The sequence below is a fragment of the Lactuca sativa genome, chromosome 4 (genome assembly GCF_002870075.4).
Source record: "Lactuca sativa cultivar Salinas chromosome 4, Lsat_Salinas_v11, whole genome shotgun sequence".
Lineage (NCBI taxonomy): Eukaryota > Viridiplantae > Streptophyta > Magnoliopsida > Asterales > Asteraceae > Lactuca > Lactuca sativa.
This window is the reverse complement of record NC_056626.2, coordinates 6,135,996-6,152,310: the sequence shown is the minus strand read 5'-3', so window position 1 is coordinate 6,152,310 and position 16,315 is coordinate 6,135,996. Positions and strand designations below refer to the sequence as shown.

General features: G+C 37.2%; 1 protein-coding gene across 1 annotated transcript; it reads right to left on the bottom strand.

Moving 5' to 3' along the window:
* Positions 1 to 4,167: 4,167 nt before the first annotated feature.
* LOC111893435 (protein terminal ear1 homolog) lies at positions 4,168 to 7,075 on the bottom strand. Its single transcript, XM_023889489.3, has 5 exons — positions 6,163 to 7,075; positions 5,366 to 5,906; positions 5,173 to 5,295; positions 4,954 to 5,095; positions 4,168 to 4,624 (listed from the first exon to the last, which is right to left on the bottom strand). The coding sequence occupies exons 1-5, from the start codon at positions 6,995 to 6,997 to the stop codon at positions 4,307 to 4,309; spliced, it is 1,959 nt and encodes a 652-aa protein (XP_023745257.1). The 5' UTR covers positions 6,998 to 7,075; the 3' UTR covers positions 4,168 to 4,306.
* Positions 7,076 to 16,315: the final 9,240 nt, after the last annotated feature.

Genomic DNA, 16,315 nt, shown 5'->3' with positions numbered 1-16,315 from the left:
TTCGCATTTTTGGGCCTAAATAGCCGAAAAGCCCAAATTTTAGCCCATTAGGCTAAAATTTACATTTTTAGTCCTTTAAAAAGCCTAATATTTATAAAAACTCTTATTTTAGCTGTTTTGACCTTTTGATCCTTGTAGAAACCGTGAATGACATCTTTTTCCTCATCTTTTGTTTATTTATCAAAAATGGTCCAATAACAAATTTTATGTTGTATTTTGTTTATTATAAAGCTTGTATGGTAGTTTATCTTGACATGTTAAGTGAAATATAACCTAGATCACATATTTTTCCTTCTTGAACTATAGATCTCGAAATATATTACATTTTTAGCACATATTTACTACATAAACACAAGAAATCACACATAACATACATACGCATAGATCTTCACATTTTACTTGTATTCTCCCCCATAAATCATATGAAAACTGAAAATAGAGGGGTATGAACTCACCTTAGGTTTGTGGTTCGGTTTTGAAGAAAGAAATGGAAGAGTTTGGTCCTAGTAACTTCCTTGAGTAGATCTCAAACTCAAGAAGATTTCAAAGATTGACAACACTTGATGAAGACTCTTGAATCCAAGCCAAATTTTCGAGAATTCCTTGAAGGAAGGAAGGAAGGAGATGACCTTAGAGAGAAATGGAGAGAATTTTTGTGTAGCGTGTGTGTGTTGTGTGTCTTCGACCGAAACAAGAAGAGGGGATAGAAGAGAGAGTGAGATGAGTTGACATGCATGGAAACGTGAGAATGGTGCATGGATACCCTATGTATATTTTTGAGGTGGCACTACAACTGTCAACCCTCATTTATCCATTCTTTTATATTTTTTTGTTTTACTTGGGCCGAAATGGGCTAAGGAAGGAGGAAGGAATCACTTTGGCCCATTCTTGCCTTGGCTTGAGTTCACGAGGCCCATAAGGAAAACTTACGGCCCATTGGGCCCTTAGGGTAGCTCACGGCCCAATTTTTGTATAAGAGAATGGATTTGAGTCCATTAAAGCTAATTGCATTAGTTATGGCCCAATAAGGCCCATTAAAGGTAACCTAGTCCATTTTAGGCTTATAAGGCCCAAAAAGGTTAAGTCTCATGAGAGTGGGTCCAATTAGAGCCCATTTTAAGAGTTCTAAGTCCAAAATAGTCAAAACGGAAGCTTATTGTCCCATTAGGCCCAATAAGGAAACCCTAGTCCATATAGGACTTAAACCGGGATTTCTAGGGTTTTTAACTTTACTTGATGAATCTAGGTTTGAATGTGTTTCCATAGGTTGAGCTTCAAGCATAACATGAATTAGGGTTACGAGTTTACAGTAGATAATGTTTACAAGAGTATAGAATTTCCTAGCTAGAATGCTAGTTGTGACAAGACATATGTTGGCCAAACCCATCTATAGGATATACTAATCTCATGGATGATTTAGAAGGATTGGAAATTATCTTATAGTAATCTCATGGATTGGATAACTTATTTGAATTTGAAACACATCATGAGGGTACGATGGTAATTTTGTTGGAAATACAACATCTAAGAAGCAATTATGAATTAATAGAATAACTGGAAATGGTAATCTCAAGGCTGGTTTTCTGGGATTGGATACTATAGTTTGAACTTAAAACAATGAGAATGGTATAATGGTAATTCTATTGGATAACACCATGTAGGAAAAAAATATGTAAGGGTGTAACAGTTGGAATTAAAAGGATTATAAAGGAGCAATTATACAATGAAACGTAGCAAAAAAAATGATTGCTTTATTAGTATAGGGAGATTGTAGGACTATGGGTTGGGGAGGGTGGAGCCCAATGTTATGGAATGAGCGAAATTCATATCCAACATTGGTATGTGAGAATTTTTTATGATGTAAAGATATGTTCCAAAAGAAAAGGTGAAGAAATGATGCTTCTACAACCCCCCCCCCCCCCCCCCCCACACACACACACACATGATATACGTGGTCAATACTTGGATTCTTGAAATAAAGATGGCATTTGACATATGTGAATGCCATGATGACCAAAGAACAAAACTTTCGATGAATACAATGACGAATCGAGCCTTAACTTCATGGAATAACATTAGGAAACTATTTAACTCAACCATATTGAATAACTTGTCATGGAATGTTTTCCTTGAAATTTTTTTGGCATGACATAGGAATCTGCCAAACTTGAGAAAGATTTCCTTACTATGAAGAAAAATAAATTGGCCAATGTGGAGTTTAATGCAAGTTCATAGACCATATGATCTTTTAAAGGTTCTTTGTCCGTGTCCAGCAACGAAAGTTAGTCAATAAGTTAAAAAGCAACCCTAGATATATCAAGTTACCGTGAGTGAAGCAACTACTCTAGCCAAGGTCATGTGTACAACTAGAACTGTTTTTATTTTATATAATGTTTACATTTACCTAACCATGTTATTACTCACCATGTTTCCCAAGCCTAATACACAATTTTTATATATCATTATCTTAGTAGTAATCATGCGGTGTTATCTTGTGTGGAGATCTAGGAGCCTTGTAGACATTTAGAAGATTATGTTGGTGGTATGTTTGAAATAGTTATACATTTTACTTTTCTGTCTCTTGAAAGATTTGTAACCGTCTGATATACTCTTTCGAATTGTTAAAAGACTCTGGAGTTTATGTGACATTATCACATGTTTCTAATAAAAATACTTTACAAACGATTTAAACGATATTTTAAAGACTATTTCAAACTTCCCATACAAGAGGTGTTTCATACATCTTTTGGGAATACTCTTGTTCCTCTTCATCATTTTCGTCCCACGATCGGCTTATCTATATATTTACTATGATCAACAAACATATATTCCGAATTATCCATTACCTATAGAGCATTAGTAGTGACATCATCTTGTAAGTATTGATCATCTATATCATAAAAGTCATTTAGTGTATGATCAGCACGGAACCATCAGCCATATCCTGCCTTAACCATGACATATCATCCACCATAATGGCAGTAGTTAACAACAATGGTGAAGTCTAGTGGTGTAGCGTTAAGGAGGACGGGTTGTCACACCAAGCCTTATTCTTTGATATTCTTTCTTTTATCTTCTTCTTGAACACCATCAAAATATATATTTGGAGCTGTCTATCCATCGTGCATCAGGGGCATCATAATTCATAATAACTAAAGTTAATTATAAGTTAATGGTTGGTTAATAAATAATAACTACAGTGGATGATATATCATGGGTGAATGACAAACAACTCTCCTAAATAACGATGACCATCTTTTACCAACCATAGTACCCTTGGGATGACATCAATATTTTGTCTCGAGAACTCGACGACTATTTTGGGAAACATCTCCCATATCCAAATCTATAAAGTCGTACAATAACAAACATTTACCAAAATATTATTGCTTTAATATAAGTTTAAAACTAATTAGAACTTATTATACCTTGAAAACATATACTAATCCATGGACACTATGCTATATTACCTCCTTCGTTTTTTTTTCATACCCTTTGTCTTCGGTTTATCCATCGGATTCACCTCCCTATCAACTTCTTAAAGTTATGCATGCTACTAATTATATGTATATTTCCAAATTAATAATCACCATGGGTAACTAAACAATAAAGTGATGATCAATAATAAACAAAACAATATCTCTATTTACAAGTTTAACACTCCCACATTTTAACAGGAGATAAGAAAAAATCATCACGTCCAAAGGACAACTTGTATCCTCTAACATGAAACCACAACACCATCATCATGGTCACAACGGAAAGAGGATTTATGGTAATAAAGGCATGGTAATAATCATGATTGAAAACATGTCATAAAATGTGGGTAGATATTGAAACAAAAATACAGGTACATACTTGCATTAATATAATTACACTGGGAACCCTCATAAAAAAAAAAAAATCTACTATTTTCTAGTGTACACGATAACCTTTTCTAAACATGTAAATATATATGTATATTTTTTGAACCTTTTTGTTGGATGCGATTTGTTAAACAAAAGTTCAAAATATAATTAAAGTAAAAAAAAAAAAAAAAAAAGGACAAACTAGGTTCTGTTTACTAAGTTCTCAAACCAAACTTAACCCTTTGACCTAAACCAGTTAAACTGACATGGCGAAAACCAGTCAAACCAAAATAGAAAAAAGAAAAATATTAATATCTGATTTAGTATTGTAATAAATTGTGAGCAGTGATTTAATATTTGAATATAAAATTTATAGACTACTATTGTAGCCTCTCATAGCATCCATGCACAGTACAAAAAGAACCCAAACTAGCTAATTATTACACATCAATCAGAATTCAGACATCGCCATCACCATCGCCGCCCTTTGATGAGCTTCCAGCGATGGAGATGATGGTGTCAATCCTCTCAGATTTAATATCTTCCACGATCAAATTACTCTCAGAAGAACATGTCCCGTCTGTCAGATCACTATGATCATGACCACCTACTTCTGACGACAATGACGATGCCGATGAGGAAGTGACGGTGGTGATCGGTATGGGTTCAGTCAGTGTCCGGCCATCCCGCGGCGGCGTCAAGACAACCGGCATATACTCCTCCGCCTCACGTGGGAACTTTGAGTTCTTGAAATGCTGCTTCAATGCCTCCAAACCCTGCTCACATTTTCAGACTTCTTATTTTAAAAATAAATACATATATTTTTTTTTGACCAAAATAGCAAAAATACAATCATTTTTTACATCACTACCAATAAGGTCAACAATGCATTTTACTTTTAATATCATCGGTCAAAAAATTGAAGGATATTCCCAAAATAGACACTGAAATTTTAAGGCCTGAGATATCATGTGTAAACAAATTGCTCTTATCAGGAAAATTATAAATGTGTAAAAAAAAACTAACTATAAAACTAGTTATGAACAAATAGTTTTTTTTTTTGAAAAATTATTACCGACACTATAAAATTTAGGTGGAAAAATACCTGTAGCCTGGCATAAGAAACCTCACAGATTTTCTTAGAGTTAAAAACCTCCCAATTTTGATGGTGAAATGACTTGTATAACCTCCATGTTGCCTCCGGTGAGGTCATGTTCACAAACCCATACCCTACATTGCATTTGTTCCTGTCCAAAATCATACATAAAATCACATTTAATTCCAATAAATAAATTAAATTTAGAGATTTTGATGAAAAACATACGCAAAATCGATTGGTAGATACACAAAATCATAAGCAGACAATGGCTGATCGCCGCCCTCAGCCTCCACCTGCTCGTTGCAGTGAATGCAGTGGTTGTCCAGCATGTTCAACACCAGTTTCTGGCTGCCAATACAATTACGATTTCAACTTTTTGGTATATTTTAATGAAATTTACCATGAATTTAATATAAACCTGTATTTGTTGGGGATGTTCTTGATCATTACTGTTGTTCTTGAATCTCGGAAGCTCGAAACAATCGCATCTTCTTTGATTAAAAACATTGTATCGCATTTCTCACGGGTGTAACGTGATCCTTTCCATGGTTTATTCCGGCAACCAATAACACCACCGCCGCCGCCGCCAACACATCTCCCTTGTTGCTCCGGCGGTTGCTCATGCTTATTAAAATATTTCCCATTCTTTTTGTAACCACCGCGAGGAGAATCTATATCGGCCAACCTATCTTTCCTATACGGTGGTTGTTGTGTTGGCGTAGAGCTGCAAGGAAGAATGGGCGGAGGAGGAACTCCATTAGCATAAATGGGATTTACTTTATTTTGCTTGTGATGATATTTATGCCCACCGGCACGACTGAACTCCACCACCACCTGCTTCCCGGCAATGTCTTGGCCGTTGACGGTGGCGACGGCCTTCGCTGCGTCTCGAACGTCGTAAAACTCTACAGATTTTTGGTTTTTCTTCAATGGCGTATCCCTAATTTCCTTCACACGACCTACAAAAGATAAGTTAATTAGATTTCAAAATAAAGTGAAATAAAAAAATTGAACACAAGAGACAACAAATATATCTTGCATCATCAGGATTTGTTTTCAAAAAGATAGCGAAAGCGACCTATCACAATCAACAAATATGCCTAAATATTAGCCTCATGCCTACACATTTACAGAATCCTCATAATCTCCAAATGTTTTGGTGTTGCAAATGCTTGCTCGAAGTTGTAATTAAAACGAATTCGAATTTGAATTTACCAAAAGCTTCAAAGATTGGTCTAAGAATGGCGGAGGAGACGTCGGAATCTAAGTTGAGTATAACGACGGTGCCTTGGTTGTAACCATCGGGAAGTCCAGCAGTGACGGGGAAAGTAAACTGTGCCCAGATAGCGCGGCCGGAGATGAGTCCACGCGCCGGTGGAGGGAGTGGAGGTGGATTGGTGGGAGCCAAGAACATAAGTCCTTCAAAGTGTTTCCGGAGTCTGCACTGTTGTTGCATGTGTTGTTCTTGAATCTTGTTAAGAGCCTCAGTCGCCTGTCGGAGATCGTAAAAATGAACGGTGACGATTCCGTCTCGTAGTCTCTCCATCTGCACGGCTCTCACGTCGCCGAACACCTCTAACTCTCTCCGTACAGTCGATTCACTCGCGTCAGCGGGAACGGAGCTCAATAAAAGTACCCGGGTTGGTACGGTTGACGGCGGGGGAAGTATCGTCTGTGGGCCTGGAATAATATACGCCTCCACCGGCGCCAACGTAGGCGGTGGTGGTAACGACGGTGGGTATGAATAGTACACAGGATGTATGGGAAAAGGTGATACGTCGGTTCTGGTGTACGGAAACGATGGTCGGAATTCTTGCGCTGATGGGTCTAAAGGAAGCGGAAACCGGACAAATCCGGCGTCGACCATGGTTGTCTTTCTTTTGGCCGGATGAGAGGGCGGACAGTTCTGCAAAGCTGATTTTCCGCCGGGAGAAGATGAAAAGTTGGGGAAATCAGAAAAGACAGAGTGAGGATGTGAGCATGAATTGGTGTGTGTATATATGTGTGTCTCTTGAAAGGAACAAAAAGAGTTGGAGTTCTTCCATGGCATTAATGGCGAAAATCTTTAGCTCTCTGTGTATTTCCATATATGAAAATAATAGAATGTACGGTTCAGTGTTTGTCATATAAAATTACACTTTTAGACATTGATATTTAAGACATTTCCTCATTGGTTCAATAACCAAAACATTTTCTATATAATGATATTGAACACCTATTGGTATTTGTAATTAGTTTTATTAGATTACATTCCATATTTTCTAGGCCAAATTTCATTAAAAAAAATGTATATATATTTAACCATCAAAAAGATTTTATTTTACTTAGGTGTTGTTTGCTTTTCCGAACCAATAATGTCTGAAATCTAGGGACCACCTCTGCAACTTGTGTAGCAGAAAAACGAGACCAAACAGTTGTAGCATGTAATAAAAATTCTGTTTGTTTTTTTAATTTCTGCAGACTGTTGCATTAAGTTAAAGTAAGGTGTGAAGAGGTTTGAAGCAGATGGTCGGGTGCTGCACCACGCAGCACATGCGCAACAGTTTTTAAGTCAGAAATTTTCTGAAAAACAAACAGTCACGAAGGGTCATGTGTTGCGCGTATGTTGTTCGACACAACAATTTGTGGTCAGAAATGGTTTAAAAATAAATAAATAAAGAGCACCTTAGTCCGTCACGAATACCAATACCGCACACTAGATGATATGAGATGTTGTGTGGTATTGTTGTGAACACAGCACTACATGTTGTGAGATGTGTAGTGACACTCCCCATGCGACACATTTTGTACCTCTTTTCTCTTCTTTCTTTTTACAATTTTTTGATTTTCTACAATACAAAATCTGTTGCTACATATTTGTAAAAAAGTTTTATACGAACATTTCCTAGTACCGAAAAATATGAGATAAGGATAAGGAAAAAAATGATATGTCGGTGAGGTGCGAACGGGCACGGCCATCAACCTTGGTTAACTACTAATAACAAAAACAGCAAATCAAACTCTAAATTCTATTAGAAACACTATGTTGGAATTTTTTTCTGTTTATATGCTCCAAAAAGCGTTTTTTGCAATTTATTATATTTTAAAAGAAAATCAATTCATTATTAAATAAATATAAACTTAAAGTGATTTTCTCAAAGGAAAAAAAAAATCAATGGTTAATCAAGAAATAATTAGTTCATTTGAAGTAATTAAATTAAACTTTAATTAATAGATATGATATAGTCAAAATAAAAATCTTTAAAGTGGGGAGTTAATTTTTCAAAGCTAGGAATTATGGTATGCCAATCGATTTATTCTATTTGACAATAAATTGGACTCTGAAAAGTTACGATTTTAAATCTCTATGTTAAAATAGAGGTTAATTGGTTAAAAAATTGTTAATAGGTGTCATATTGGAAGTAAACCAAAAATTAGGATGTTAAGAGGCTAATTTTGTCAATAGTTGAAATATCGGATCTAAAGCCCCAAAATTCACTTTGTCTCTTCATTTGAATCAATTGGGAGTTTATAGAGAGGGAAAAATCCATTTTTTAAATATAAAGATGCGAATTATAAATGGAAAATTAGGCTCGAACATTAATTTCACTCGAGGGATATTTAAGATAACATTCTTGTATTTTTAAGCTTTGATATGGTCTTTACTCTTTAGAGATAAAAAAAAATGATCGATCGTCTAATTGATCCATGAAACTCGAGATAGATGTTATTTCCAAGGATCTAAAATGGATTGGATGTGGATCTACATGTTGGAAACTTTAAGAGAGATGTTTGTAAATACTACTTAGAAACTTTAATGCAAGAGAAGTGTTCGATTAGTTTTATCACACTCTCGGCCGAGCGGCGGAAACGTCAGGTTGTACGACGTAGTGATATTGGATCACAGGTCATAGACATACATTGAATAATATAATGAAATATCATGCAACATTACTTTTTATTCATTAAATAAAATATATTACATAATTGTCCGAGATACATGTATGTCACAAAAGCAAAGTACTAACAGAACATATAAACTTCTACCGGCAACATCGGGGTTACTTCCCTCGTCTTCCGGGCTCAGTCTCCTGAGAATACATGTGGCTTGAAAGTCAATATAATGTTGTTGAGTCTACATGTTTTATTTTTATAAAAACGTGTCGTGGTTGTTTAGTTATCTTAGTTATCTTGCACTTACTTCCTTGAGCTTGAGTGTGCTATCACTACTTCCTTAGGTCATTTCCTAGTAGTAGTCTAAGATAGTTAGTTTTAGTTTAACAATGTTAGGATGAGTTCCTATAATCGAGCTCTAACTAGTGTTGTTGTCTGCCCAGTATCCCGACGCTTCATCAAACGTCGTCAGTAGTTTAGAAAGTTATGTCTGCTCCGACAGCCGTCAGGTTGTAGCTAGGAACCACAGTGGAGGTGTCAACCACGTATAGATCTATGCATATATTTCTCTCTCACTTAAGATTTAACGATTATAGGCATGATGCTTAGCAGATAAAGGTTATTTAGCTTGTTGATAAATTGTGTCTCATCTAACACTTATCATGGGGACCTCCCCTGGTTAATCATGTTATTATTCTCCGTTGTATTTATACAGGACACTTATTATATATATTATTCATCTTATACATATATAATTAAGCTATAGTGTTTTGCGTAGCCGGGTATTTAGGCAGATTTACCACTAGGTACTAAGCTTTCTCCAAAGGTTGGTTAGATTAGTGACTAGAGTATCGGCGTTTCCTAATGTTGTGAGCATAATTATTTAACTAATATTATACAATTAGTAATAACTATGAAATAGTTGTATTTTAATATGTATCCCCCCCCCCCCCCCCCGAAGAGGTTTGGAAAATGGGGTCGTGAACTCACCTGTGAATAGTGAAACCATTGATGTACGCTAGAAAACCAGGAGTCCAAAACTTCGAGAGACGCTCAGGGCAGTGACACACAAATCAAGAGAGTTTGAGAGAGTGTTTGAAGTGTGAGGGATGAGACTGTTGGAGCTTGCCATTTATAGCAAGTTTTGGAGTGCACGTCACGTAATTGCACGTGATCCACAGGGAGTTGCCACGTGTCATCATCTCCCTGTGCCACGTCATCCCAAATCCAAACAGGTCGAGTGTCAGGTGCGCGTGGGTGCGCGCCTCGGTAAAAATCAAACTTTAAAATTATGTAACTCTCGCATACAAACTCCATTTTCAATGACTCTTATATATCCTTCTAGGTCTCAACGTACCCTACAACTTTCTTTTTGGTCTTTTTGGTCGTTTTGGTTGGTTTTAACTTTCGTTTTTCGACTATATTTTATAACCATTATGATTTTATAAAAATCATAACTCTCTCATACGGATTCTATTTTAGGCGTTCTTTGTCACAAAATTCCTACTTTGAGTATTACTACGTTTCTCCTTTTGGTGACTTTTGCCAAAAATCAATTATTTTCCTCATAGTTTTTGACATTGTAATTTCTTATGCGTGGTAGATTTTTTTTTACTATAAGAATCATATTTCTTTCATACTAAGTCGGATTTTGTATGAAGTTCATATTTTTGAAATCACGGTAACACGTATATTCTAAAAATGTAAACATGCTCTCACGGTGACACAATTTTTCGCGCATTATATTTTGAGCACAAATGTTCACGTCATTAAGGACGAAGTCATATATATTTACTTATATATGTAGACTGGTTACATGGTTTCCCTATTACATTTTCATGTTTGTCGTTAAGTTATAACGGAGTTTGATGACGTGTTTTATGGGTTCTCACTTCCTCCCCCAGTTAAAGGAAATTTTGTCCTGAAATTTAAGTCGCAGTCGGGATGTTCTCGAACAAGTGATGGTACTTTCTCTTCATCTGGTCTTAGCATTCCCATGTGTACTCTAGTCCTCGCTTAGATTTCCACCATACGTTGACTATCGGAATGCAACTATATTTAAGTGTCTTGACTGCGCGATCCATAATCTCGATTGGTTCCTCAACGAAGTTGAGTTTTGTGTTGAATGGTATCTCTTCGATAGGTATAATAAGTGTGTCCTCGGATAGACATTTATTAAGGTTTGACATGTGGAAGACATCATGCACACTGCTGATTTCGCGGGGCAATGCGAGTCGGTAGGCTAACAGACCTACACTAGCAAGGATCTCGAAAGGGTCCTATGTATCTTGGGTTGAGTTTTCCCCATTTTCCGATTCTTATAAATCCTTTCCAAGGAGAGACTCTTAGCATGAATTTATCCCCAACTTCAAATTCAAGTGGGTTTCGTCGAAAATCCAACATATTTCTTTTGGCAGTTACGAGTCGTTCCTAATCGTTCTTTGATTTCCACGATCTTCTCGATTGTTTCATGAATAATTTATAGTTAGTTAGCAAAGTGTTCCCCGCGTGTTGTTTTGCTAACTGAATGTCACCAACTTCTATCCAACAAATTGGTGAACAACACTTTATGCCATAAAGTGCTTCAAATGGTGCAACCTTTATGCTTGTGTGATAGTTGTTGTTATAAGAAAACTCAACCAAGGGTAGGTGAGTATCCCAAGCATCTCTAAAGTCTATCATGCATGCTCTGAGCATGTCCTCAAGTGTTTGTATAGTTCATTCTCTTTGACCATATGTCTGCGTATGGTAGGTTGTACTCATATCGATACGTGTTCCTAATGCTCGTTGCATTTTGTTTCCATAGCCGAGACATAAAAATGATATATCTGTCAGAAATAATAGATCTCAGTATGTTATAACATCCCGATGATAAGGTACTTCAAATTTTAACCTTTTAATTCATTTATATTGCATTTGGTCCCAAAGTTCAAGAAATGTATGCAAAAAGGGCCCTAATGGCATTTTGGTAAATTAAGGCTTTAGAGTACGCCATGCGTGTGTGGTGTACGTTGAGCGTACTAGGGTGCGCCCTAGTACATTGGGCGTACTTGCTAAATGAAGAAACCCTAATTTTTATGGTCTGGCTGGTATTTAAGCATCCTTATGGCCTCCCTTCCCTCCACCTTATCAGCCTCCACCATCTCATTCGTGTTTGAAGCCCTAGTTCTCCTTGAGATGCCATTTCTAGCCTAAAAGTGTGTGTTTGTGTGCTTGGAAGAAGAAGGAAGGAGGCCAAGATCATCTTTGGAGAGTGAAGCACTTTGGTTCTGGGATTTACTCTTCATTTGAAACCGTTCAAATCTATAAAGCGTGCAACTTGATCTTTCAATCATGTAGATCTAGAAATGGGTGTTTTAGTGATACTTTTTGGTCCCAAATGTCTTATATTGATCATGGCATGTTCTTGACGTTTTGAGTTGTCCTTTCAGACCCTAGGAGGGGTCCTAAGTCATAAAATGAAGACTCAATGGTTAGTTTTGCTCCATGCATCTTGTAGAAGGTCTTAATGGATTACGAAATTGAGCTAAGCACTTAATGGGCATGCAAAGTCATAAAGTTGAGAACTTTATGACTCTAGAGTGTATTTGAGCCTTGGATCTGAAATATGGAGGTAAGTGCTTAATTGATTAAGCACTTATTGAGTTTTAAAAGATGCGAGAGTACGCCCCACCTACTTGGTGTACGCCTTGCATACCAAGTCAACCACCCTGATGGTGGTCAACTGCAAGGGTTTGGAGTACGCTCAGCGTACCTCCGGAGTACGCCCCACGTACTTGCACTGGGTCAGACCGAATGAGTTGACTTGGTTGGGTTGACTTAGTTGACTTAGTGGGTTTGACCAGTTAACTTTGACTTTGACCAAGTTTGACCTTGAGGGTATTTTGGGATTTTTTTGGAATTGGTCAATGGTGGGATTAGGTGTCGGTTAGAGGGTTGAGATTCGAAGTTAGGACCTCATCATCTTCTATTCAATTTGTAAGGTGAGTTTTCCTCACTATACTTTGGGGTCGAATGCACCAAGGTCGACCCATTGGATTGTTATCATGGTTTGTCGCATGTTGGTATGCTGTAGCGATTTGTTAGATCTGTATCCTGGTAGATAGGATGATGTTATGTTTAGTGATATGTAAGATTTGTCTAATTGTATGTTGATTGGTTATATGTATGCTTATATGTTATGTATATGTCGATATGGTTTATGTGTGGTTGGGTTAAGGCGGACCAATGTAGACTGAAGTCCAAGAGACCCAGGGCGCCTCGGATAAAGTACATGCCGATGAGGCATACCAGTCAGGCTGAAGGCCCAAAGAATATTCTAGACAGGCTGAAAGCCCGATGAGGCGTACCAGTCATGTTAAAAGTTATGTGAGCGTACCAGATAGACTGTAGGCCAGTGGGGCCTTCCAGTCAGGATGAAGGCTCCATATGCATGTTGCCTGTATTTATGCCTAAGTTATGTGTTGGTACTTTGGGGGACCTCACTAAGCATTGGCTAACAGTTTTAGGTTATGTTTCAGGTACTTTGGATGATTGCGGGAAGGCGAAAGCGTGATCGTACACATCCTCATGTTTTAACTTATGATTTTGGGAGACTCTGACGTTGAACATGTTTTGAAAACTATGTTTGTAAACAATTTGTGAAATTGGTTGGTTTTAAAAAGTTTAAATTTATCATGATTTTTATGAGTGTTACAAGTTGGTATCAAAGCCTTGATCTGAGTGAACTGGAGGAACATTCATGTGAATCTAGTCTCAAACTAAGGAAAAGATTTTAAAAATGATTTTCAAATTGTTTACAAAATAATAAAAGAGGACGTGATGTATACGATCAGCCGGAGCCAGTAAGTAGACCCCAAATTACCACACTGTTATTGATTTTGTGATAAGTTAGAACAACATGCTAGTGACAGGCTAGGGATCTTTAGGTGTAAGTCCCAATCTAAAGATCCAAATCAGTAGTCAATGAATTGCAAGCAATCAAACAGAGTGTAGAAGGAGTAGAATGAGAATAACATCAAGCATGCACACATCTATTACACACAAATGTCAGGTACACCTTGAAACACACATACATACGTCACTCTACTAACACATTGACACAACCTATTTATACCACAATTAGCAGCACACAAGTGTGCAGCTGCACACATGTGTACGGCCGCACACAGCGTGTGCGGCCGCACACACACCTACTAACATACTTGTGACCACAACAAAACACTCTAACACCCTACCACGACATATACATGACAATGCCTAACCCAAACCACAAAAATAGCCTATTATCTATTGATAAAATCTTGGATACTAACATTTCTACCTCAAATGCATATAAGTCAGTAGTTCAGGGGGAGCAAGAAGCTGAAAAGTCTGAGTCGAATAATTCTATGTCCAAATTTGGTGTTGAATTTTGTGATGAATCCATGTTAAATTCAAACTCTAAAATTTTTGTTTCTGGTGGTGTTATGTTTCCCACTGATAACTTTGAAAAGGATGGTGTTGTTTCTGATAAAATTGATAAATCTGATTTGAATGCTTCTACATCTTCCACGTTTGCTACACAATCTAGTACTTGTTCTTGCAAATGTGAGAATGTTAGAAAACATAATAAAAACCGGAAATCTGACAAGAACAGTACTCAATCCAATGATAATAAACAAATCTGTTTCAATTGTGGTACTACTGGTCATATTGCTGAAAATTGTTTAAACCGGATGTTTGTGCATCACATGTCAAAGAGGGGAGAGAATGAGCCTAGAGGACGATCTTCATTTAGAAAATCCTCTAGAACTCGTTTTTGAGATGATGACTGGAAAACAAATCAAAGCAAGAAAATGACAAGTGTTTAAAAGAACAAACAGGTTTTCAAAAATCTACAAACAGTTTGCCAAAATCGACTCAAGCTAAGCCAAAGTCCATTTTGTCAAAAAGTAGGTCTAGATCTTCAAAATCTTCGAGTAGAAAATCCACCTGCTTAAAGCAAACTAAAAGGGAAACTGTTTCAAAACCTAAATATCAATGGATGCCAAAATTAAAATCTGATCAGTCATCATCCTCCTCTGTATATGCTGAAAAAGAAAAACCAAAAGAAAAATTGAAAAATGAATCTGTGAAAGCTAAGGGTCAACCCAGGACTGTAATGACATGGGTCCCCAAATCTAAATAATCCCGCTCATCGTGCAGGGACAGTTGCGGAGGAATGTCGTCAGACCCTGGTATGTCAACAACGGCTGCTCCCGGCACATGACTGGAGATATCTCCCAACTGCACGACATTCAAATATTTAATGGGGGATATGTTTCATTCGTGGGCGGAGAAGGAGGAAAGATCACTCAGAAAGGAACTGTTTCCAATGGAGTGTTAAGTTTTGAGAATGTTAACTATGCTCCCGAGTTAAAGCATAGCCTGTTGAGTGTTTCCCAAATCTGTGACAAAGATTATTCGACACACTTCACCGATAAAGAATGTATGATCTTAAAGTCGGGCATTGTCATCCCGGAGGAGTGGATTCTCATAAAATCAAAGCGGGATGGGAATGCCTATATTATCGACATGAACAGTAATGTCATTACTGTTCATGTCGATAATATAGGCATTCCCATCCCGCTTTGATTTTATGAGAATCCACTCCTCCGGGATGACAATGCCGGACTTTAAGATCAGACATTCTTTATCGGTGAAGTGTTTCGAATAACCTTTGTCACAGATTTGGGAAACACTCAACAGGCTATGCTTTAACTCGGAAGCATAGTTAAGATTCTCAAAACTTAGCACTCCATTGGAAACAGTTCCTTTCTGAGTGATCTTTCCTCCTTCTCCGCCCGCGAATGAAACATATCCCCCATTAAATGATTGAATGTCGTGCAGTTGGGAGATATCTCCACTCATGTGCTGGGAGCAGTCGATGTCGACATACCAGGTTCTAACGACATTCCTCCACAACTGTCCCTGCACGATCAACGGAAATATTTAGATTTGGGGACCCATGTCATTACAGTCCTGGGTTGACCCTTAGCTTTCACAGATTCATTTTTCAATTTTTCTTTTGGTTTTTCTTTTTCAGCATATACAGAGGAGGATGATGACTGATCAGATTTTAACTTTGGCATCCATTGATATTTAGGTTTTGAAACATTTTCCCTTTTAGTTTTCTTTAAGCAGGTGGATTTTCTACTCGAAGATTTTGAAGATCCAGACCTACTTTTTGACAAAATGGACTTTGGCTTAGCTTGAGTCGATTTTGGCAAACTGTTTGTAGATTTTTTGAAAACCTGTTTGTTCTTTTAAACACTTGTCATTTTTTTGCTTTGATTTGTTTTCCAGTCATCATCTCAAAAGCGATTTCTAGAGGATTTTCTAAATGAAGATCGTCCTCTAGGCTCATTCTCTCCCCTCTTTGACATGTGATGCACAAACATCCGGTTTAAACAATTCCTGGCAATATGACCAGCAATACCACAATTGAAACAAATTTGTTTATTATCATTGGATT